Source organism: Centroberyx gerrardi, chromosome 11 (genome assembly GCF_048128805.1).
Source record: "Centroberyx gerrardi isolate f3 chromosome 11, fCenGer3.hap1.cur.20231027, whole genome shotgun sequence".
Taxonomy (NCBI): Eukaryota; Metazoa; Chordata; class Actinopteri; order Beryciformes; family Berycidae; genus Centroberyx; species Centroberyx gerrardi.
Window position 1 is genome coordinate 8,883,020 of NC_136007.1, and position 25,636 is coordinate 8,908,655.

Here is a 25,636-nt window from a genome sequence, read left to right on the forward strand (position 1 = left end):
ATTCACTAAATCTGTAAAATGCTAAACAATTACTCAGGAACAGGCACCATATATGTTTTTAATCTCTCTCCTATAAGGTTTTCACGTGTTAGCCAGCAATTGCGGTGTTCCAAGGTAAGATGGATTCAGTCCTGACACTGATGTTCAGTATAATAATTCAGTCTTGTGTTGCAAGATCACATAAAAATGAAACAAACCAGATACAAAACGTAAATGAGCAACATATTTTGTTGTTTGTTCTTGCCCTCATTGAAGTCCTTTTTTTTAATTGATGTAATAAAGCCAATAAACAATGTTGAAGAAGGAAAAGACAGTTGGGAAGATCATCCTCGACCATTTGTCAATAGAGTTTACATCAGTCAAGTCTGGGATGGTGATCTTTAGCTGCGACGCGCGCCTCCGTAGTCGGCTCTTCTTTTGAGTCACGTGGCGCTCCAGCGCGTTCCGGCCAAAGTTGTGCCTGGCCAGCCCCGCTTTGCGGTACTGCAGGGTGGAGCTGTCGTATGTCAGCATGGTGTTTCGTGGGTCATTGAGACCCAGAGCCAGCTCCGAAACGCCCATCTCATTCTTAATGTCCAGGGTGCCCAGGAGGATGTTTTCATGTGGGTCCATCTGCCAAAGGAAAACAATGAAGTTTGTCTGGAGCAGAAACATCATTGCTCTAATAAAAAAACAAAATCATGTTTAATAAAGGTGAAGACCCTAAAAATATGACTATCTACTTAAGAAAGAAAGAAAAAAGTTAGCAAATGTTGATCAGTGTCTATGTTTTGTTGGGGAAGACAATAGCAATCCACAGTCTGTGAAGTAGGGAAAATCAAATTAATAATAGTTTATATTGTAGTTTATAATAGCAGTTTAACCCAGTTAATTTGACATTGTGATCATGGTATGTTTTCAGATGGGTTTAAACCAGTACCTTATTTTTTTGATCGCCTAGTCCTATCGCCGCATCATCCACAAAGATCGGTTCCCACATTGAGTCATGACCATCAAGATCCCTTTGTTTCATTCTGGCATACAGAGTATCATCTCTCCCAACTACATTCCCCACCAGCCACTGCAAGCATACAAAATTGCCATGGTTACTTGAGCCATGGAAAGGTAATGGAATGGGGTTGGGGTTGGGTTTGGGGAGGCAGGTACAAGTCGGCAACAATGTACATTTTAGGACATAATTTAAACTTTGCATTCACTAATAACTCTGTACATGCTTGTAAACATGTGAACTCCCAACTCTCATCCTATTATAGTTCCTCATTACATTATATTGCTCTTGCCTAAACCACACTCTTAACACAGGGGTCCATACATCTTTCTACTTTTAAATATATCCTTAAATCTATCCTGCATTCACTTGATGTCAAAGGAGCTTAATGCAACCGTTTTGCAGAGAACAGTTTGAACAGTCTAGTGAGCATTTTGTATTCAATTGATGTCACTGTGCCCATATATAGCCATTTTATGGTGGCCATTTTGCATCTCTCCTAGTAAGCATTTGGTTCAATTCAGTTGGGAACACAAAATGGGAAAGAGAGCGCAAGCCATTCTATTAAGACAAAGAACCACAGCGGCAGAGAGACCGTCTTTTCCTCTCTTTCAGCTGGCAGCGTCTCATTTGGATTTCAAACAGGGGTAGTACAAGCTTATTAGGCTGGCTCTACTTGGCACACAGAAGGCAGGAAACATTAGGCCGACCCTCCATTTGAAGTGGTGACATTTCATCTTGTCTTTTTGGTTTTAATTATTCTGAGCTCCTTGGACGGTTTTATGAATAATTGAATTCATATTTCACTTAGGGCTGCACGATTATGGCAAAAATCATAATCACGATTATTTTGATTGATATTGAGATCACGATTATTTAACACGATTACTCATTGACTTTGGGAACATCATGCATTTATTGAACTTTTAAAAAAAACCCATTGGATTTCTTTGAACTTTAAATATAATTGAACTGAAAAACAAAGAAATAAATGCAAATAAATAAATAAATAAAAGTAAAAAAAATGAGATAAATAAATAACTAAAATAAATAATATATAAAAAATAAATAACACCGACTATGTTGTAGTGCACTGTCACAACCTACTGCAAAATATTCAACATATTGGTAAACTATATCTCTATATTCTTTCAGTCAGTCACTTAGTCAGGTAACAGAGGCACCTGACTGACTGATGTCGCATCACATCACGTCTGTAATTTGGGGTCTCGCGGTGTGAAAACAAAAGTGAAACTTAACATACCACAGTCAGTAATGGGGATTTGTAGACAGTAACTTGTCTTCGCTGCCATACAGACTTAAACGGTAGGTGACTTTAACGTTACCTCGTGGTATTTAAGTAACGTTAGTGGAATTAGGTAATTTAACCATGTCGCAGTGCTTCAGTGCAATTGAACACGCACCGTGGGCCTGTACAGTGTTTCCACACCAATGATTTTTTTTTTTTTACCTTTCCTGTCGACCAACGGCTCTCTTTCTGTCATCTTCAAGGAAGGTTTAAAAATAAACGGAGAAACGCGCCGGCCGGCTCTCTGTTACCGACTCCAGCTGAAACTATACCACAGCATGTTTGGGCTTTGGAGGAGGGGCGGAGCGGAGCGCACCGTTGCGGAGGAAAGGGGTGCGCTGGATTTACAACACAAGACAAAACGAGAGCAACATTGCTAAACGGAATGAGGCACAAAAATCGTTTTATCTCGATTTTCTTGTTTTCATAATCGTGGGAAGCCAAAATCGTAATCGAAAATAAAATTTGATTAATCGCCCAGCCCTAATTTCACTGCAAAATAAAGAAAACATCTGATTTCATGAATCCAGAACAAATCATATGCACATTTGAAAATGTGCATATGAGCTCATCTACATCCACTGCTTGCTTTCAGATATTGTTTTTTTTTTTTTTTTTGATACATCAGTTGATACATAAGATAAAGATTGCCTGTTTAAATTATTGTGTGAAAGTTTGGAGAAATTCTTTGCTAAATGCTAATAAGATACAGGTCTAAAAAGCACTGTATGAGTCATGGAGATTATATCATTGTACCATAGCTTACAAATAAAGATCAGCTATTCCAACCTTGTTTGCATCCATCCTCATCTTCTCGTTGGCCGTGGCTGTCTTCTCAGCTGCCTTCTTCTGGCGCTGAGGGCCCCGTCCGAAGAAGATGTAGTTGACCAGCGCGTACTCCAGCAGGGCCAGGAAGACGAAGACGAAGCAGCCCATCAGGTACATGTCTATGGCCTTGACGTAGGGGATCTTGGGGAGTGTTTCTCTCAGGTGGGTGTTGATGGTGGTCATGGTGAGTACCGTGGTGATACCTGGGAGAGGCAGACCATATTAAATAGAATACATTAGAAATTGTGAGAGTTTGGAACTTTGAAAGGGGGGAAATGACAGAGTGGGAGCAATTCCATTCGGGTAGCTATGACCTGCAAGTACTAGAACAGACTTTGTGTGCCAACTGTATGTGTCAAGTTTAGTATGTGGACATTCCCATATTCTGTGTTCAAAGTAGGAATGGGATATATTGAAATTCAATATATCATAATAGAAAAATGTGACAATACGTATCGTGAGGCAGAACAGTGAATCGCGATATTAGCTCCATTTTATTCTGCTGTAGTAATCACAAATGAGACGGTTCGCCCATCACAATGCCACAAAATCTCAATAGAAATTATATTATGCACTTTCTAATGACATTTTTTAAATTGTTGTTTACACTCTAGCAAGCCAATGCCATTGCTAGCAAGATTTGTGGCTCAGAAATAAACATAATTCTGAACAGTCGTACTTTGTTGTCACTGAGGTTTTATTTATTACATCGTATCGTGGTTGTATCGGATCATGAACCTCATATCACATATTGAATTGCATCGTGAGATAAGCATATCGTCCAATCACGAGTTCAAAGTATCAAATAGTGTAGATATCAGTAGTTGAAATTCAACAGACTTAGCATGCTCTATATACTAGTATGTATTTTGTATACTGTATGATATAGCCTAGTTGTATATACTGAATGTTTACTTGCAAGGAAGAGAAACACTAGAATGACAAGATGGAACTTTATGTCTTGTTATTATTCATGGCTGGGCTTTGTTTAAGCATCTCAGCACTAACTAGTTGGATGGTTGATTTACAAGTCGTTGAGGAATTGCATTCGAGTTCTGTGCATGACAGTTTTAATCTTGAGCTTTGTGCTTGATTAAGCCTGCCAGGATCAATGGAGCCACAGGGCGTGCACCGTGGCTTCAAAGTATGCATGCGAAACAAGGTAAAAGTGCACCTGAAGCATTTAAGTGATTTGAAATTCATATCTCAACCTTGGTCTTGTTCATTAGCAGAGAACTCCTGCAGAGAAAAGTTGTTGAGAACCTTCAAAAGCCTCGACCACCAAGCTGAGGGGATAGTTACTGTCACATTGACTTATTAAACAAACTGGCCTTTTTTTATTTATTTATTTATTTATTTTTACAAAAAAAAATAATTTCTGCTTGGTTTCAGTATCATTTTTTCTCAGCTTAGCACTGGCAGTTGGATGTGTGTTGAATGCAATAGTGTATACACGTGTTATGAGCAATCCATATATGCACAAGCTACAGTAAAATTTATATTTTCAATGCATTATAAATGCCATATATAAAAAGCATGATAAACCCGCTTTGAAAGCTTAAATATGATTTTCCATGCATGATTAAATAATTGTGTGCCGTGGCCTACTCCTATAGCGTGTCACGAATACTCCCACACACACACACCTGTATATTCTACTTTCAAAGCACACACAGCATGTTTAGCGCAACTTCTATTGAGTGTCTGAGCAAACAATAACTGAATTGTTACACAGCTGCCGCAAAGCTGTCAGGCGACCACCGCTCAAAACAGGATTCAGGCAAATTTCCCAAGCTGTTGCTGCAACAGCTCAACAATGACAACAAAGGATTTCTACGGCACGGCGGCCATGTGATTCAGTCTTTACAGCTCCACTTTAATGCTTGAAACCAGGTCAGAGTAAAGTGGTTCCTGACCATAGTGTAGATCGGGGGTGACCCAACATCTCCCAATCTAACTCTGTCGACCTGTCTCCATTATGGAGCATTACTGTTTTTCATTAAATCCCATGCATGCCTCCCTCACGGATCACTAAATGCAGGTCAGTCTTCAATCAACGAGATTGCCTTGTCGTCTAAAGCGAGGGATGGGTAGAAGGACGGATGGAGCGGTGGGTAGATGGAGGTGGGTGAAAGGAAGACAGGGAGCTTCCGATAAACACAGAGTAAGCTAGAACCATAATACAAACCTCATAGGCTACATGGGGTTTACATAATCGAGGATGACGGAGGGAAATTGTGACTTCCAAAAAAGCACAGAGGCACTCAAATCAGAGTGGAAACAAATCAACCTGGTCATCCATCACTCAATAGCATCCAATGCTTGGGCTTCAGCGGCATTTGTTGCACTGGTATGTATCTTCTACACTGTTCATGTCTGGATCTCGAGAAAACCATGAAGTTTGTTTTATTTGCGTTAAGTACCAGTTTAAGGTTAATAAGAGCATGTTGCAGTGCATTAATGGAAAGTTGCAATTTCTCAATGGCTAATTGAACAGAATCAGCAATACAGTAAAGAATAGTATAATCTGCATAAAGATGAATTAGGCAGCCATGCAGGGAAGAGACAATTTCATTGATATAGATGGTGAACAAGACAGGACATGTATTTGTTGTTACAGTTTCAGAGGCTGAGACAGTTGTGCAGGAGGTATGTATATTCTTTGAGGATATAAATAGGATTCTTGATATTGACAAATGGTCCCCTTCACAACACTGGAAAGTGCATCTAGTGGTGATGGATACTGTTGAAAAATGTGTATCTACACACCTCATTTACAGCCAGTCTGGCAGCTAAGGCATCATATTTGATCCAGGCGATGATGTTCAGGACAGAAGCCAATCAGGTCCAACACATACACACATACAAACTGATGCATACCCCCTTCCCAATACCTCCAATATATAGAGATTTCCCTCTCCGAATCCTCAGACCTTATAATCTTGAGGTGAAATATATCTTGAGGTGTAATATACACTGATGCATGAAATATCTTCTTATTGAAATTATTGAAATGCATCCCCTTTTACTCTAGCCGTATCTCACTTCCCTCAAGGCTTGAAAAGCTTTCTTCAGCTTGTCTCCACACCTTCATCTCGGTTTCCCTTTTCATGTGAATGATAAAATAAATTAGGGAATGAGTGATCATAGCTTTCACTTAGATTCCCCTGATCAGCCTATTTCACGGAAATCTTCTTTTAAATGTGTCCACTCTTGTTTTAAATGTGCCCAGTCTATCTCTACTCTTTGTACTGCAGATACTCACCCAGAGCCACTCTGGCGGCAGAGGCATCATAGTTGATCCAGAAGGAGACCCAGGAGAGGATGGTGATCAGGATGGAAGGCATGTAGGTCTGCAGGATGAAGTAGCCGATATTCCTCTTCAGCTTAAAGCTCAGGGACAGACGAGGGTAAGAACCTGTAGAAAGAGGCGAGGAGGGAGGGAGAAAAAGAGCAAGTAGAATCAACGTTAGATGACGAGTATTTCCACAGACGCTGGGCCTTTATGGATCCCGATTATGCTATTTTAGAGATTCCTCTCCCTCAATATCTCTTCCGCAAGGCACTTTTATTGACATTAGCTTCCACTGAGTTGGTGAGAACATAAGCAGTGTTTGGACTGCTCAGGCCCACCCATGTTTTTTCAAGGAGCACCTCTCCCTCATCCCTGGATTTTCCACAGCAGAAGCACTCAGCAGAAAGGCATATTTGTTGTCTCCAAAGCACTGTAGCATCAGCACTCCCCAGAATTACCTGTTCTCCGAAGCCTGTGTTTATACACGATATTGCGAGAGGGTTGATGGTTTGTCTGTAGAGGCCTCCATTTTTGCTTATCTCTGCTCTATTTGAAATAAGCCCACAGCAGGGCCCTGGTGAAGTCAAATTATGTCAGCACACATATTTCTGTCCTTGGGGAATTGGCTGTATTTTGGTGTGAGTTGCATAACCAAATTACAACTGGATGGGAGAAGGCACCATAAGAGGAGCCAGAATACACTGCAATGTATAATGTGAAGCCAGGCAGAAACAGGGGATGAGGAAGCAGGAGGAGGATTAAATCTATTACTTGAAAGCACCAAACAATTCCCCAAGCTCATCTCCACTTAGAATGTCACCACTTAGCTTTGCTATTTCAGTTAGGTAAGGTTAGCTGTGCTACCAAGTGAATCACTGAATTATTTCCTCATGAGGTACGCGTGGGTAGAAAATGACAGAATGGAGGTGCAACAGTAAAGCTTTATTATTCATAAGGGCAACAAGGACTTTGCCTATCCTCGGAGTGAAACATAGCACTTGTATTGGATAAATGCCAAGTGCTTCTGCTGATGTCTGCTTCTCTGAGTGACCCATGGGTCAGTCCTTTCCCTGTTGCAATAGACAGCACATTAAATGGGAATCCCCCGTCCTCCGTATCGCAGTGTAACATAATACAGTCCTGACCACACACACACACACACATGCAGGCACACAGCATGCACACAGACACACACGCACATAGAAACACGCGTACATGTACACACAGATGCACAAACTCACTTTCATGCATGTTTGCGTAAGGGCATAAACACATACACACACACACACACACACACACACACACACAACCAACCACAAATATGCACACAGATGCACATCTAGGCTCGCACGTGCCCTCACATGCTCACACGCACGCACACACTCACTCTCTCTCTCACACACACACACACACACACACACACACACATTGTGCATTCATCAGGAGGCAATAAGTTATTAATAGGGCTGTGTGGAAGCTGTGACTCCACTGCAGACAAGGCAGGCTCCTGAGACTGTCATCGTTGGAGTCCCTCTACCATCTTATTGTATTCATTTTTTCACTCTTATTCAGTGGAGTAGTTCCCCCAGAAACTGTATTCAGCAGAACCACTGCCCGTCTCCCAACTGCTTGCATGACAAATTCATATGAATATGTAGGAGAGATGAATAAATCATGGTATCAGACAGCATTCTTTTTTGTTTATTGCTGTTAAATAAGTCATGAGGGTCTTGTGTCTCTGAGGGCAGGGCTTGATTCGAACGTTCGTATGTGTGTTTGTACATTTACATAACATTTTACGTTCTTGGCAATTAGCTGATGCTCTTATTAACAGCAATAAGTGCAAACAGCGAAATGAGTCAACATTTGTGTATTGCCATCATTGCAAGCAGTATAATGATAATGAAATGCAAGGACAAGAAGCCTAAGAGCTAGTAAAGAATAAAATGTTTTTTTTTTTAATGGAAATGAAGGGAAACAGTAAAGTGTGTGTAGATATGAGATACTACTACACACACAATGTTACACAATACACTGAGTGCACAGAATATCAGGACCACCTTATCTGCCCATGAAATAAACTGGTTAGCCAGGTTAATCCATCTGAAATCTGTAATCCCTTACAGGGGGACACACATCAAGAGAATGATTGACAATGGTTTCTATGTATTCACAGTAATGGCCCCTCCGGTACTTGTGTGGGGTACAGTTTATTAATTGATCAACATCACAAAGTTGTCATTTTTTTTACCTTTTTACAGTCTGTTGACAGCTGACACAGCAAAACATGTAAAATTCGACACAGCTAATATCATGACAGGTTAACAAAAATACAAAATAGATGTTTATGTTTGGTTTACTGGCCATCTAAATATATGGTTATGCAGTATGTGGGAATCCACAGGCAAAGGATGAGTGTGTACCCTGATGAAATGTGTATATATACATATATATATATATGTATATATATATCTACCCAACCTTTCCAGACACATCTATCCCACAATTCTTTGCATTTAATTCAGTAGGTGTCATCCACGTTTATTAACAGCAATAAGTGCAAACAGCGAAATGAGTCAACATTTGTGTATTGCCATCATTGCAAGCAGTATAATGATAATGAAATGCAAGGACAAGAAGCCTAAGAGCTAGTAAAGAATAAAATGTTTTTTTTTTTAATGGAAATGAAGGGAAACAGTAAAGTGTGTGTAGATATGAGATACTACTACACACACAATGTTACACAATACACTGAGTGCACAGAATATCAGGACCACCTTATCTGCCCATGAAATAAACTGGTTAGCCAGGTTAATCCATCTGAAATCTGTAATCCCTTATTGATTGCATCCATTGGAGAAACAAAACAAAGGGGAGGAGATGGGTTAAAAAGAGATTTTTTTATCTTGAGGCAATTTAGACATGGCTTGTTTAGAAGGGGGTGCAACATCATATTTGGAAGGAGGTCATAAGATTTCGTACATAGTGGTGTATGTGCTAGCCAGTCAGTGGAAAGTCAATTTCAGAATGACATGTGAGATCAAAGACCGTGATCTCAGTCTGACCTATTAATGGAACCACTTTACCGATATACACGAGGTAGAAGGGAAAGGGGGGGTATGCACACACACACACACACACACCCACACACACATGGCCACAACACATTGCAGTCTCTGCAGTGTGTTGTGGTCTAGGTTGGCCTATGGCATGCTGAATGACCAATAATGACTAATTTAAAATGGCATTTCTTCGCAGTGCAGAGGCTGGTTCTGCCAAGAAATGAGTTGTCACTAAAAAGCAGACCCTTATGCTTATGGAAAGGAACATGATTTATGGATGTTACCATTTAATAAATCACAGATGATTGGCAGAGGCTCCTGCAATTTGGATTGAATTTCTTCTCACACTGGGTTTCAGAAAAGAATAGTGGTGCGGGGAAGGAGATATGTAAACTGTATACTTTACATCTAGATTAGACTAACACAAGACCGAGTCAGTTTTATCACTGGGGTGATTCATGTGTTGGCCAGTTCAGAGCTGTATAGAACATTACCTGTGGAGAAGACGACATTCTTGGAGATGAGCTTATGGTCCACAATGGAGAACTGGGGCAGCTCTATCCTCTCCACCCCCGTCACGGCGTTGTTCCCTCCTCGCCAGTAGAACTCAATGTCATCTGTAGTGTAACCATCTGAGAGGGGGACACACATCAAGAGAATGATTGACAATGGTTTCTATGTATTCACAGTAATGGCCCCTCCGGTACTTGTGTGGGGTACAGTTTATTAATTGATCAACATCACAAAGTTGTCATTTTTTTTACCTTTTTACAGTCTGTTGACAGCTGACACAGCAAAACATGTAAAATTCGACACAGCTAATATCATGACAGGTTAACAAAAATACAAAATAGATGTTTATGTTTGGTTTACTGGCCATCTAAATATATGGTTATGCAGTATGTGGGAATCCACAGGCAAAGGATGAGTGTGTACCCTGATGAAATGTGTATATATACATATATATATATACATATATATATATATGTATATATATATCTACCCAACCTTTCCAGACACATCTATCCCACAATTCTTTGCATTTAATTCAGTAGGTGTCATCCACGTTTAGGCCAGAATGGTGGGAATGAATGGGAGTCAGTGAGCTTGACATAGAAAATCATATCTGATTGCCATGAAGCTAAAGTAGTGTAACTATCTCATGATTATTCAGTTAATGGAAGTGGTTCAAAAACCTTTTTTTTGATGCTTTGACACTTTTTCAAGTACCAGCATAAATGTGTCCTGTGCTCTTTGTCCCATGATCCACTTTTATGCTATTGACAATTGCTTGACTCCTCCATGTAATAGCACCCCTTGACTCAAACAAGGAAGCACATGTTGGGTAATTTATTTTGTTGATTTATGGCAAGTAGTAAGAGAAAACCATCATTATCATCATCATTTTCATCACTAACATCATGATTATTATAGTTCTCATCACCATCATCATCATCATCATCATCATCATCATCATCATCATCATCATCGTCAAGACCTAAGTTACACCTACACCTCAAAATTGATGTCTTGGTACTGCAGATACATTATTGACAATAACTGAATTATGAAAAAGCATTTAAAGACTGTAAAATGCTAAATTATTAAACTAGCTTGAGGTTTTACATACAGCAGTGTCCCACCACACAATATAGCTGAGGGAGTCCTGCATATATGTGACTGACCATATGAGTCAACTTTATTATGTTTTGTCCCATGTGCCACTCAATAATTAATACCAATAGTGAGAGTGAATAAATACCAAACTTTTTCCATTTTCATCACTAAAACCGAATAAAATCCGTGAAGGGATGAGCAGCGGGATCCATTAATATTCATCTGAAGCAAAGCTATTCCCTCCGCTTTTGCTCTCATTCTAGCCAAATAAGTGGAGACATGGACAGCTAAGCGGCCGGTGGACAGGGGCAATAAATGATTGAGTAACATGGTACACTGTAGTTATAACTGATGACATGTCCTGTAAAAAAAAAAGGGAAGAAGAAAAGTAGGGAATTTTCATTAGACCATGAAACTGGGCTCTTGCATAATCCACTGCCTACTGTCTCGGGTGCAGTTGTCATGTCTGCTGACTTCAGGGCATAAGAGCATTGAGCTCAGAGAGAAGAGGAGGAGGAGATGAGGAGAGGCAGGAGGCGGCTGGGGTTAGAGCACTTCTACAGAGGGGCACCTCACCATTGAAACTGTGCCGAACTACATGGAAGTCAATTAAAGCAGCAATATGCAACTTTTTCCACATTAAAATAACATTAAAGAGTAACGAAACCCCAAACCCAAATCTGTGGTGAAGCCTGACATGATGAAAAGTAGGGTACTGAACTAGCCATCTGCTATTGGCTGGTCTTTGGTACCAGGTGATGTCACCTTTAATAGAGCACAACAGGTGGTAACATCACCTGGCACCAAAGATCAGCCAAAAGCAGATGGCCAGTTCAGTAGCTTACTTTTCACCTGGGATCCTGTGTTAACCCCCCTTTTGCTTGTTTTGGGGATATTGTATTTGTGTGACCAGCATTGAGCTGGGTTGTCACTATCAAGGTGAGGCTAGCGGCTACAGTGCAGGGAAATCATAGCAACAAAAACAATGGCGGAAAGCAGTAAGTAAAGAAAGCACAGCGAAGCTAAAGCTCGTTCAAAAACATGGATGACGGCAGTGGCTTTTCCACACTGGCGCTGTCTGAAGGAGACGAAAGGGCTGAGAAGCAACACAAAACTAGCTTGTAGACTGTTTGACAGAGAGGATGCTAGCCAATTTGCTACATTTTCTACATAGCAAGCTAGCAGTGCTACATAATCCCCCAGAGTTCCTCTGACAGGTAATCAAGATGATTGACGTGTTGGAGTGTGAACTTGCCCAACTGAGGGGGAGGAGGGCAGGACTTGCCATACACTTTGCTGCCTCAAGGCAAAAAGTTGCATATTGTTGCTTTAAATCATAAAACGGACATGTTTTTCTGTCTTCCAAACAGAAGGGCAACTTAAGTCTGCAAGTAGATTTTTATGGTTTTGTAACACTAAGTTTGATGATTACTGATGTACACTACCAGTCAAAAGTTTGGAGAGACACATTTTTCTTTATTTTAACATTTTAGAATAACTATCTCATATTTTAGATTTAGTAGCCACCCTTTTCCTTGATGGAAAGGCGAAGGCTTTGGAAAGAAATTAATACATAGGCATCAACTTCACTATATAATATTATAGTAATATATTATAATATTATACTAATATTTGTCTAAGAAGCAAATTTCAAGCATTTAAGTATACACCTTTAGATCAAAATGCCTTTAATATAATGAAAAACATAGTACATTCAATCGGGTGTGTCCAAAGGCAGTGCATGTGCATGTGTGGTATCCCATTTTAACTAAACAGCAGGAGACAGATTAAACAAGAATTAGGAATGTTTTGCTTTATCTCAACATGCAACATAATAATAATTTCTGATGGCTACAACCACTGCATGTTTGCTGAGATATCCTGATATTCTTTGCCGTGTTTGCATGCGTGTCGGTGTATTATTGATATTGCTATATCATTTTGCTTGCATGTGTGGAAGTTGATTCTTTTTTGTATTACAGTGTGTGATTGTTACTACATGTATGTTGTATGTTGACGAAAGACAGATTTAACAGCGAGAAAATGAGAGTGTGTTTGCTTTGCACAAATATGTATATGTGTGTGGGGGTGGTGGTGACGGAAGCATGGGGTTGGATCAAGAATAAAGGGATGTTTGACAGAATAATTCAGAGGGAACTCCCACACTGTCTCATTGATTAGTCCTGAATATACAAGCCTCCTCACCACACTCCCCTCTCTCCTCTTCTCTTCTTTCTTCTCTCATCTTGTCTCCTTTTCTCTCCTTCCCTCTCCTTCTCTTCTACTCTCACTTGTTCTCTCCTTCTCTCCCTTTCCTCCCCACCACTGTTTTTTCTTTCCATTTGATTACAGTTCTCTCTCTATCTTTCTGCACATTTCTTCTCTCTTCTCTCTGTTATCTCCACTCTTATCTCTGTCCACCCGTCTTTCCCTATTCACTCTCCCTCTCTCTACTCTTCTTTTCTCTCTTCTCCTCTCTCCCCCATGCCCTGCTCTCCTTAATTAATACTTGTGTGACCTATTTAGTTGCCATGAATTATTAAAGCAGACTCTTCAGTGACTGCTTCCAACATCCTCACACTATGACTTCTCCTATTTCTAATGACTAGCAATGGAATTGGCCGTTCACTACATTCAAATATATTCCCACTTTGTACTACTCTCTAAAAAACAATGTGCTATTTTCAACACATCTACACACAGTATATAGTTTGAGAAAATGCATCTTGCGTTAACTTGCTACATGGCATTTTGCACAAGTTTCTATTAAAATATGTTGTCTTGAAATGTAATGCAAGATGCCTTGTCGCTAACTACATGTAGACATAAGTGAGATGTGTATAGCAACCTAAGTTTAAATGTGGTGCACACTGAACTGTAAAATCTTTTGGTTCAGATTTCGACTGAAGGTCTCATCACACATAGCTTTAATCTTTCAGGTTGGTTTTCTATTTTTTTAGGCTAGAGCTTAGTCACTGGTAAGAGTTGTGTTTTTCCCTTTGCATTTTGCACTGCATGACCGTGACATTGCTTTTGGCTGCAACCTGAAGTTTTCCTGTGATTGTTTTTGAGACCATCTCTGGAAAGTTTTCCTGAAATTGCACTTAAAAGCATCTTTGGAGTCTCTGAATTTAGATAAATGTAGATATCTTACATAGACATTCGTTCACATCAAGTAGTGGGTTCACCATCTCTTCCGTGTGCCCGCACCCCTCTGGACGTCTGATGTTTTAAAGTGTGAGGCGTGCCTCCACAGGGGGGCATGTGGAGGCACGCCTCACACTTTGAAACATCAGTTTAAAATGCTTACAACTGGGCTACACCACCACCTGTCTTTCCCTTCACCGGTACACCTTTTAACACTGACAATCTACCTAGGTCCGACCAAACTTTTTTTTCTCAATGTAGGAGCCAGCCTCACAGAGCCCGAAACAACTTTGCTGTTCTTGTTATAGTAAAGCTGCGCCTGCATGATAAGCTAAAAATCTAAATTTATTCCAATGGAGGAAATAAAACTTCTTTAAGAATACAAACTGACACCTAATGATTCTAACACTATTAAGAAATGACAGGTGATTTGATGACAGCAATGAGCTAAATCTGACTAGGAGACAATTACGCCCTGTTTGTTTACAGGAATAGTTTATTTACATCATTTGTAACTGCCAGCATACAACAGCAGACCTGTGTACACACATTTCCAGTAAAGAGCAGTAAATGCACAAACTATACACATATCAAATAGTCTTTGCTAAAGATCTGCTCTGGTCTTTGTGTTTTTGTTGGTCGAGCTGCTCCCATCCACTTAACTCCATTGTCTCTATGTCATTGAGCCTGACTTTGCAAATTATATTTTGCCTCAATTTGTTGTCATAGTTATTACTTCACGGCATTTGGCTCAAATGGATCTTCCTGATTCATGGCCTGCATGACATCAACTGGAAGAGAGAGAGAGAGAGAGAGAGAGAGAGAGAGAGAGAGAGAGAGCGCATCTCCCATATATTTAATACATCACAGACAACAAGAGGGAGGTACTCTAAAGTATATCTATGAACTAGAAAAGTGATGAAACAAGAGAAAGAAAATAAATGTGGGGGTAGAGAGAAGAAAGAAGAATACTCCCACTGGCAGGCTTTCCTTGATTCTGTCAGTGGCAAGAGATGCAAACTCAAACCAGTAAAACACGGGCTGCCTTCAGTATAAACTCTATGGATATGACAATACATATTTTACGCTAGCACAAAGTCTTCTCTCAGGGATTCCAAAGTCTGGGAACGTTGACAGGCTAAAAATAAATGAAATTGTTCGTGATAGCATCAGAGGAGATAGCAATACAATACTAAAGCTATTTAACTGGGACTCTGGCATATCTTCCTGACCAAATCTGACTCCAGGCCCTTTTATAAAGCTTATGAAATAATGTCTCAATTGATTTGTTTTAATGGGCAAAGAGGATTTTGGAGGGAGATAAAATGCTGGCTTTGATATTGCTCTGGGCAAAACACAATCAGGGATAAAGAAGGTTTTTTCAGTCATAAAGGGGTCTGTGAAACACCCTATACCTGTAAAAAAGTCAGACAATAGTCTACTTTTTCCAATATGCAATAAACACCTTTGTGATAGTGACATACATCTTACGAGCCATGCAAAAGCATTGACAACAATAACAACAACAACAATAGGAACAAAAAGCCTTTTGATCCGATTTCCTTCGCATCAAAATGAGAACAGATGGCTTTTCACACATACAATGGTGTACAAGCCTCAGAAGAAAACAGCAACCTAAGATCAAAAGATGCCACAACTCCCATGATTCATTTACCATGAATACCAAAATTGTGAAATTTCAATGCTGCGCTAACAACTAAGCCCCCGGATTAGTTTACAAAGAACACAAGGAGTCCAGGGGGCTGTGAGTTAGAGACACCTCATACATACATTAAAAAGGCTAACACCAGACTTGTAACCTTAACAATGCATGGTTTGGGAAGGCTTGCTCTTTTCACGGTTTACAAGAGGGAATTCATGCAAACTCAATGCATATCAACAGACATAGATGCACTGTGCAGTGTTTACACAAATGTGCACACACACAGGCATATACACACACACACACATACACAAAGGGACAAGTCAAATCAAAATCCTGAACAACAGCCTGCCTCTTACTCCCCTCTGTGTGCTAAGGAGACTCCTCCGCTCTTAAATATGGCTCAGATGAATTTTTGATTCCACACAGTTCAAAGCCACTTTAATCTTATTCCTGGTGTCCAATTAAAAAATGTCTCCAAACTTTTGCGGTACACAGTAAGCTGCAGCTGATTGCATGCCTGGACAGGGACTGGAACATCTAAAGCCAAACTAGATAAATAAATAAACCACACAAACCTCAGTGTACAAACCGTTCACACCCCAGAGGATGTTTGCAGTTTCTAAAAATGGGCTCCGATAGGCAGAGATAGCGAGTGAGAGAGCGGTGGAGGCTCTGTCCATATGATGTGGATCGCTGGTGCAGAAAATATAACTATTACTTGGTAGGGATGCTGTGATGAGATGATAGTTTCATTGCGACAGCACTGACAACTGTGTGAAATAACAGTGATAATGTGGCCTGCACGCCACTCTCAATATACAGAAAAAACTGGGACGTGTACATGTGTGTGTACATGTGTGTGGATGTGAATGTGTGGGTGAGTGTGTCTGGGATTTTTGTGTGTCTCTTTTTCAAAACAGCTTTACTTTAATGTACCTATTTTGCTGTCTCCTGAAGGGTTGACTATAAGACATACAGTTACATATGTATGGGCCCAAAGCAGCAATTCATGTCAAAAAGCTTTTGTGAAGTGTTCTGCTTTTAATGGGTGAGTGACTGTTCCCTCTGCTATGATTTATTGAAGGGGTGCACAGCTGCTATACTTGTGAAATCAATGTTGCATCCACTTTTACTAGAACCAACCTACTGTGAAGGTGGAGCTACCGCAGTGCATATACATTGTAAACTACATTACTGTAACAGTGACCCAGAACATCAGGAGTTTGACATTTTTCAATAATGCAAGGAGGGTCTTTCATTTCACTGAGGTAAAGTCTTGTGTGGCCTACTGCACTAGCTGAAGCCCTGGATTATGTATGCATTATAGAGTGGCTGAGCAAGAAGCAACAAAACAAATGTAGGCTGACAGGAGTTTGGCTTGCAAGGTCATAAACCTAGCGCTCATGCAATATTGCTGAACATCAGTTGAGGTAGTGCGGTATTCAGGCCAGGGGTCCAGGTTAAATCTACCTTGGCTCATAATAAAAATATATCAGTAGTAGTGTTCTTCTTATCAAGTCCTAGCAGTAAAAAAATAGCATGATAGATAACAGACTCCTTGCAAACAAAGAGGCATTCTCTTTACCTGCTACGTAAATGTTGGCTCTCATATCCAGAGGGGCAGTAATCCTGATCACTTATAGCTGATCGATTATAGCCCATGTTTATCGAAGAACCGACACACAATGCTACAAGAGTTAACACAATGTCTGGAGCTTCTCCTTGGAGGATGAATTGTTAAAGAGGGTAGGTGAGGGGTACAACTTCTGGTTCAGAACTGGCCACACTACTATAGAATAAAGCTAGAATATGGCAGATCATTCCACCAATATCAAGAAAATGTCTAGATACAGGACAAATCTTGAAATAAGTTTTGTTGCATTGGAAACATAAAATGATCTTACTCCACTGGCAGATTTATTTACTTGTTTGACTCAATACTAGATTAAATGACTTGTTCAGATAGATATTTCTTTTTGCAGTGTGGTCCAAAAAAGCTGCTTCAATCCTGGAGGGACTGCAAACACATTTGATCATTAAACTAATCTTCCTAAGAAGAGAATGAGTGTGCTGTCATGTTGGATGTACAGTATTACACTGCTCTCAAATGACACCCAGGAGAAGGATTACTTACTCCAGACAGAATAATCACAACACACTAATTGTGTTGTGTCTTAAGTGCGCTCTAGACTACAGAGAGAGTTTAGCATTTACCACAACTATTGGTGACATATATATATATAGGCATTACACAGACCGTGACATCTCCTCACATACTGAGGAGATGATTTGATTTTGTCTCTGCAGATTATAGTCGAGATCATATCAAAGATGAAGCCTTCTAACTGTCCCATTGATATTCTGCTCTCTTCCAAGAGTTCAAGGAAGTCTTGGAAATGGTTTGTTATTGTCATCAGTTTTTTTTTTCCCTACACAATTACAGACCAATCTTGAAATTGCCTTACCTCTCCCAAGTTTTGGAAAATAAATAAATAACAAGACTAGTTTAACAGCCCCGCTTCAGAGCTTTATTCCATATGTTTTACAATTTGGAATTGAATTTAAAAATTTATTTTTCACATATAACGCACTATCTCTGAGCTTTTAACCCCTTATAAGCCCAAACACAGCCTGAGATCCTCATGCAGTGCTCTCTTATTAAACAGTCTAAGCAGAAGACTAAGGATGATATAGTTTAGGGCCCTTATTTATTTATTTATTGCCAGTGTAATTCTAAGGTGATTGGTAACAAGTGGCCATTGCTTGGGAAGCATGGGCTACTGAAACTCGTGAAGTGACGGTGCCTAAGGGCAACCATACATACACTATACAAATGTATCAAACATGTTTTATAAAATGATGCAATAACTGTTTAGTTACATGAAAAGCAATTAAATGTTATCGACAAAAGACAGTGACCAAGCTGTCACTAAACTTAGGAAATCAAGCTTGATTTTGTGAGGCACAGTTTACAAAAGGAACTCTGCCTGTAAACACCCAAGCAGACAGAGGAGCTCCTTGAAAGGCATTATTTCTTACATTTCATGCTCTTTTCTCCAGGGACAGTCCAATGGTAATTTTCAATGTGCCCTTTGAGGTGTTTGTGATGTTTCTGTTCCCTGAATTCTCTTTCATTCAACAGGCGACAGACCTTTGCAGGTTGGGAAACAAGGAAAATTTCAACATGATTAATATTCTATTGAGACTTTTGTGTATGGTAATTTGATAATTATAACAGACGAATGAACTTTCTTGTGGAAATGAAAACAATACGGTAGGTCCATCCCTCTTTGCACAAAATAACCATGCTGATACAGCAACAACCATGCTGAAACAGCTTGTTATTCCCTGATTAAAAGTTGCTAATTAAATCAGGGTCAGCAATTTAACTTTTGTCTAAAAGAATTAGAAAAGGTCAGCATGAAGGAATGAAAGCCTGATCCATAATTGAAAGTGCTTGAAGTTATATTCAACCTGTCAAAGCTCGTTAAATCACAGACATCATTCAGTGGCTCAATTCCAGGGGTATTAGGAGACATTGCAGCAATCAAACTCACTGGAAACAAGCCAGGAGACAGAGAAAGAGTAGAGTATGAAATTATGACAATGGCAAATGTGGGGAAGAGACAGAGGAAGAGAGAGAGAGACAGAGAGAGAGAGAGAGAGAGAGAGAGAGAGAGAGAGAGAGAGGCACACGTGGAGACCAATAGAGTGAGAAAAACAGCCACACTCAGGGATTTAGAGAAGAGAGGAGAAAGAACACAGCTGCATAAAAAGTCCAGACCACTGAGTGGAGTCATCAAGGCAACAGACCAGATCTAAAACAGTCCAAATCAGCAGAGACCCCCGTCACACTGCAGCTCCACGAGCCCCTCGACTCCCAGAGCACAGATGAAACGGAAGGGGGGCTTGTGTGTTTTTCACACTTTCATCAGCCAGACATATCGCATTTTCAACTCCACATAAAATGAAACGCACACATGTATGCCAGCACAGACACACGCATGTACACAACCACACACATCCATGCATCCATGCACACAGACACACACACACACACACACATACACATACACACGCATACAGTTACTACTCCCCTGCCACTATGTTTTAAACTTGGTGAAAAAAGCCTCCTGTCACCAAATTAAAAGAGAGGGATGTGTGCTTGGGGTGCTGATGACTAGGTGTGCTGTGAGCCATGCTCATTTGTAAACTCCCAATGTCCCTCTCTCCCCCTCACTTGCCTACCATCATCCACTGAACTATGTTCAAACAAGTAGTTTAAATGAACACTGCGCAGTATGAGGTAACATTTGCAGTTACAAGCTCTACGCCAACTTACCAGAGGCATACCAGGTCCCCAATTATGTTTGATTAAGGCATTTTTGCTCATTGCTCCCCTTGGCAAGAGAAACAATAGATGACAGGCAAGCAGTATTGTGTAGAGTAATGTCAGCATGAAGGTCATCCTCATTAGGGTAGCGTGAACATAGAACTGCTACAATACTTTGTGTCCTCATCTTTCCCCAGTCTGTGACCTTATTCTGTATGTAGCTTTGGTGTAGCCTTGGTGAGAACAGTAGAACAAATTCTTTGTGGAAAATGAGGCACAAAACTATGCTTTTCCCAGATGAGGCATTTCAAAATATATTAAGCATATTTTTTGAGGATAATGGCAAAAGATTTTGACAAGCGTAGTGGTTCTTTGTGCTCTTAACTTCAAGTGATGAATGAAATGAAAAAGATGTATTATACTGAGAGCAATTGATGATGGTGTCTTTTTTGATTGTATATTGATCTAAATGTGATTATATATTTGCTTTTATATTTGATTGTGTATTTCTTTTACTATTTACTTAACCAACAGACTGTTGATGGCTTCCTTTGAGATACTCTGTAGCATCTTTATTGCAACCTTATGCATAAGAGTGCATCTCAGTATTTTATTTGTTGTGAAACATATTGTGCAATAGGCCACTTAACATATTGTGGTACAAATGGATGAATATATCATTTTCATTTGGGCATTGATATAAGCTATTCTGGGCATTTCCACTGTCATGTTTGCATCTTTTTATTTTGCTGTTTTTCAGCATAGTTGTGATTTGCATATGTCTGACTATAACAATGCTTCTATCTAGTAGATAAGATAAGATGAAACTTTAACGATCCCTATAGTTAAATTGGGTCACTGCAGCAGCAAATAGTAATATAAAATAAAAATTGATTTGAAATATGAATGGGGGATGCATTAGAGAATAGAGATATATGAAAAGTATCTGATATATGGATTACATAAAGTGTTAAAGGTATAGAAGGGTTAGAGTAGTTAGTAAAGGATAATGAGACAATGAAATGAATGAAAAATATGCACAGTATGAAAATGTACCAAGAATATGAAATACAGTATATGCAATAAGACCATGTTAGCGCTGTACAATGTGATGGCAGTTGGCATAAAGCGCCCTGTGTTGTGCCTTGGAGGGATGAGGTGGAGGACTAACATGCTCTGTAGCTGCATCAGCTAAAAAGGTGTGGGCAGTATTGTTTAAGATGGAGTTCAAGTTTGTTGATCACGCCTGTATCCCTGACTGTACCACCTCTAACTCCTCACCCTGGGTGGCAACAGTTGTCGGTGACTTTGTGCTCCATCGGAAATCCACAACCAGATTGTTGTCTTATTGACAGTGAGCTGCAAATGGTTCTCCTTGCACCACCTGACAAAGCTCTCCACCAGACTCCTGTACTCCTCCTTGCCCTCGCTGATGCATCGCACAATAGAAGAGTCATCCGAGAAGTTCTGGAGGTGGCATGACCCGGAGTTGAATATGAAATCAGAAGTGTAGAGAGTGAACAAGAAAGGTGACAGTACAGTCCCCTGTGGCACCACACGTTACTTTACAGCATCGCAGATGACTGAGGCCTTTCTGTGAGGTCCTCAGTAATGCAGGAAACACTGGCGTTGTCCACCTGATCTTCTCCCCAATCAGGAGGGACTGGAGGGTGTTGAAAACACTGGATAAATCAGAGAATGATTGTCACCATGTGTCCAGGCCTCTCCATATGGAACAGCCTGCCACAGTTCTTCATCATGAGCGATGTCAGTGTAGTTGGTATGGACGGTGGGGTATCTCCCCTTGGGCAGCAGGACAATGCAGAATGTTTTGGATCATTGAGAAACCCTCCTGAGACTCAATGAGAGGTTGAAGAGGTGCTAGAGAACCTCTGCTACCTGACAGGTGCATGCTGGGGTTTATGCCACCAAGACCCACTGCCTTGCCTGTGCAGAGCCTCCCCAACTCACTTGCTCACCTGGGTAGCGGTGATGGACAGGCTGGGGAGGTGGGACAGGGGCTGTGGTGTTGTATTCTGGTGTGATGAACAGTCTGGGGTGGGGGGAAGGGGCCGTGATGTAAGCAGCTGCACCGTCATCAGTAAGGGAGAGACAGAGAAATGGGTAGCTGCCATGGGGTCACCTTGTCAAACTTGTTGAGAAAAAAGGTTTAATTGGTTTGCCCTCTGCTGGTTCTCTTGGTTCCCCCCATGTGGCCTGGCTGCTTATAGCTAGTGATCTTTCTCATCCCGCTCCACACCTCCTTCACACTATTCTGCTGCTCCAATCCTCTCCATCTTAAATTTTCCTTTTCAGTTTCCTTTGGACAGACTTAACTTTCTCCCTATCCTCAGGACTGAAAACCCCCTTCTTTCCTGCTGAGGATGGATTTAATGTTTTTTTTTTTTGATACAGGGTTTGTTATTTGGAACACAGCAGACTGTTTTCATGGTTGTGTTCAATCGTAGTGTGCGCACAGAAATTGATGCAATCTGTAGTGCAGTGGGAGAGCCCTCCAATATCCTCATCACGCACCCCACAGAACAGATTCTCGTCCTTGAGCTATAAGTCCTGTAGAGCCTCCATAGATTTCTGTGACCACACTCTCACAGTCTTGGCAGCAATAGACTGCTGCTGGACGATTGGCTTGTATCTGGGCACTACCAGATGTATCAGGTTGTGATCTGTAGCGATGGAGCTGCATACACCCTTTGCATTTGCACACAACAACTCCCAGGTCTTATACTCCCCTGTTTTGCATTTGACATATTGGGTTAGTCAGTATGGAGGAGAGGGGGACATGCTCAAAATCACCAAAGAATCCAGATTCACAGTTTCTTATGCAGACATCCAAAATGGGTCAGGATCCATGATTTGATCTCTCCTCTTGAGCAATATTTTGCTCTAATTCAATGTAACAAACATGTTGGGAAACCAATAACTAATTTGCACAGGTCTTTGTCAGCCATGAGGCAAGATAACACATCTCATACTAGGCAGAAATGGGAAGGTGAACTTGAACAGGAGATTCGTAAGTAGCAAATGCAAACTCTTGGAGAGTTCCAGTGGAAAGTAGTCAGCTGTTTTTTCAGAACTCCTCTTATTGTGAATAGGATGAATCAAAATCAGAAGTACTTGTTGGAGAGAATGTGAGGAGGATGTAGCTAATCATGCACATGTATCCTGGAGGTGCCCATCCTTAGATAACTTTTGGAAGGAGCTTTTCAACCTAATTGATAGAGTTTTGCCATGAAGGTGCTGGGATGCTGCGATGACTGAGTGAATGCCGTCACGCGATGTGAGGACAATCAGCCTAAAGCGGAATGTAAACAAGAGCAATGTCATCTGAAAACTCCCGTGGCAGGTAATATGACTGCAAGCCCACAGCCAGTTGACAAAAATGGCGAAACCACCTCCTTTCCTCTTAACGCTCTATTTCTCTCTGTCTGCTAGCACCAGCTGAAGACCTTCCAGCGCGATCGCACAGTCTAGTGTGTCAACCTGTATCCATGTCTATGTGACGCACATTAGGCTGCATTCACAGTAATCCAACTGAGTTCTGACTAAGCTCATCCAAGCTCATCCATCTTGTTTCCCAGCAATCTCATGTTCCCCATGATGATCGATGGAAGGTAAGGTTCCATTCTCCTCACTCTCTCCCCCACCCTCGCACTGCTGTCTTCCCTCTCCACTGTGCCAGCAGCTCAGACAGTGTATTCGTTGGCCCTGGACCTGCAGCCAGGCAATCAGCTGTGTAGGACAACATACTGTCCGACTGCAGTGGTAAAGTGAGAAAAAGTAATACAAGTACCACTAAATAAAAAGAAAAGTGTTAAGTGTTTAAACACTGTCTGAGTGCTGAAAAGCCCCTGAAAAAACAGAAGAATAGAAAAGACTGCAAGAGCCATTGCAACAGGCATCAACTTGCTTGACACCAGATAATTTGTTCCTACTAGGCAGCAGCATCATCATATTCCACCTACTATCTACTACTACTATGCATGGCTTAGTAGAGTTTCTTAAATTAAAATCAACATCCTGTGATGTTAACTGGTCATAAATTGTCTGGGTTTTTGCAATGTAATGGGCTTCAGTGATGCCGCTAGAGCTCTATTTCAGCACCGTGGACAGCGCACAAAGTACACACACAAAGCAGTCCATAGCACATGAATGGAGGTAGGGGCCACCAAATGAGCCGTGGCTGGTAGCTCATCTGGTGTGGGCAATCCCAGCTCCTCCACACCAGTCTCTACTAGCAACCCACAGAGAGTTGATACACACCAAAATACAAATTAGGCTAATCAGAACATAGGCTAAGCAGAACTATTTTGCTCAACTTTCCCAACACTCTTCCTAGTGTCTATACGCCATAGTGTAGTATGTGAAATTGACATTCCCTTCTCTGACCTATTTTTTGTACAATCAAAATGCTTCCATAGTATTTATTTGAATTGTTCTAATTCATTTTTTCTAAAAGAACTTACTCAGCTGAAGCCTATTGTTTTCAAAGGAAAAGGTTTCTACTTTTACCAGGGAACATATTATAAATTTGATGGGAATCCTTCCCATCAAATGTTATATTATAAATTCCAGGACCCAGTTACAGGTCAGTTACAGCCCAGGCTATAGATTGAAAAGGATATACTAGTTGAAAAGCTATATAATTATTTTCAATGTTTAGCTATCAAAACCACCACTGACAGCAGTCTAGGGATTTTATACAATTCATCACTGACAAAGAAACAGAATAAATTAATGAAAGAATAAAATAATCAATAAATGAATGAAGGGATTACTCACAGCTCTCTATTTCCAGTGTGCAGTTTTGCTCATCCAGTGGATACCTCCTCAGGTCCATCATGCAAGCGGCAGTGGTTGTGATCCTGAAAAGAGAGGACACACTCTTATGCTGCGTTCACATTGTGGTGGTCTGCGGTAGATGGCAAACCAGATGTTCACTGTTTGCAATAAGAAAACAACAGTAAACTCCACCATCAGTGGCAGAAAGTACTAACGCAAATTGACTTAGAATTTTCATAACATTTGCCTTCTGCTGCGGTGTTGAAAACAAACCGAATGTTGAAAAGTCTAGCAAAATGGATGAACGTACATACAGTTGTCCATCTGCTGCTGTTTTCTTGTTCTCCAGCTGAAGTAGAGAATAAGCAAAAGCTTTCCTTTCCTGACTGTCCATTTGAAAAAAAAAAAAAAAGAATGCAAAATTTTTGTTTGGCTGAGATACTCCAATTCTTTGTGAGGCTTCCTATTAATTTACAGTGGGAATCATATTTAATTTAAGTTATGTACAATTTAACTGCTTAAACATTTTGAAATGAAATTAGATATTTAAACATAAAAGTCATTTATTAAAGTCAGTTATTGTATGAATGC

General features: G+C 40.5%; 1 protein-coding gene across 3 annotated transcripts in view; it reads right to left on the reverse strand.

Moving 5' to 3' along the window:
- Positions 1-264: 264 nt before the first annotated feature.
- Positions 265-25,636, reverse strand: part of gabrb2b (gamma-aminobutyric acid type A receptor subunit beta2b) — a 71,614-nt gene continuing 46,242 nt past the window's right edge. The window contains exons 5-10 of one of the 3 annotated variants that reach the window (XM_071906175.1): positions 25,046-25,128; positions 9,977-10,114; positions 6,391-6,543; positions 3,087-3,328; positions 920-1,060; positions 265-612 (exon numbers count right to left, since the gene is read on the reverse strand). In XM_071906175.1, coding sequence (XP_071762276.1) covers positions 265-612; positions 920-1,060; positions 3,087-3,328; positions 6,391-6,543; positions 9,977-10,114; positions 25,046-25,128 — 1,105 coding nt within the window. Of the gene's footprint in view, positions 640-919; positions 1,061-3,086; positions 3,329-6,390; positions 6,544-9,976; positions 10,115-25,045; positions 25,129-25,636 lie in introns of all 3 variants that reach the window. The other 2 variants (XM_071906166.1, XM_071906183.1) reach the window with 2 other exon arrangements.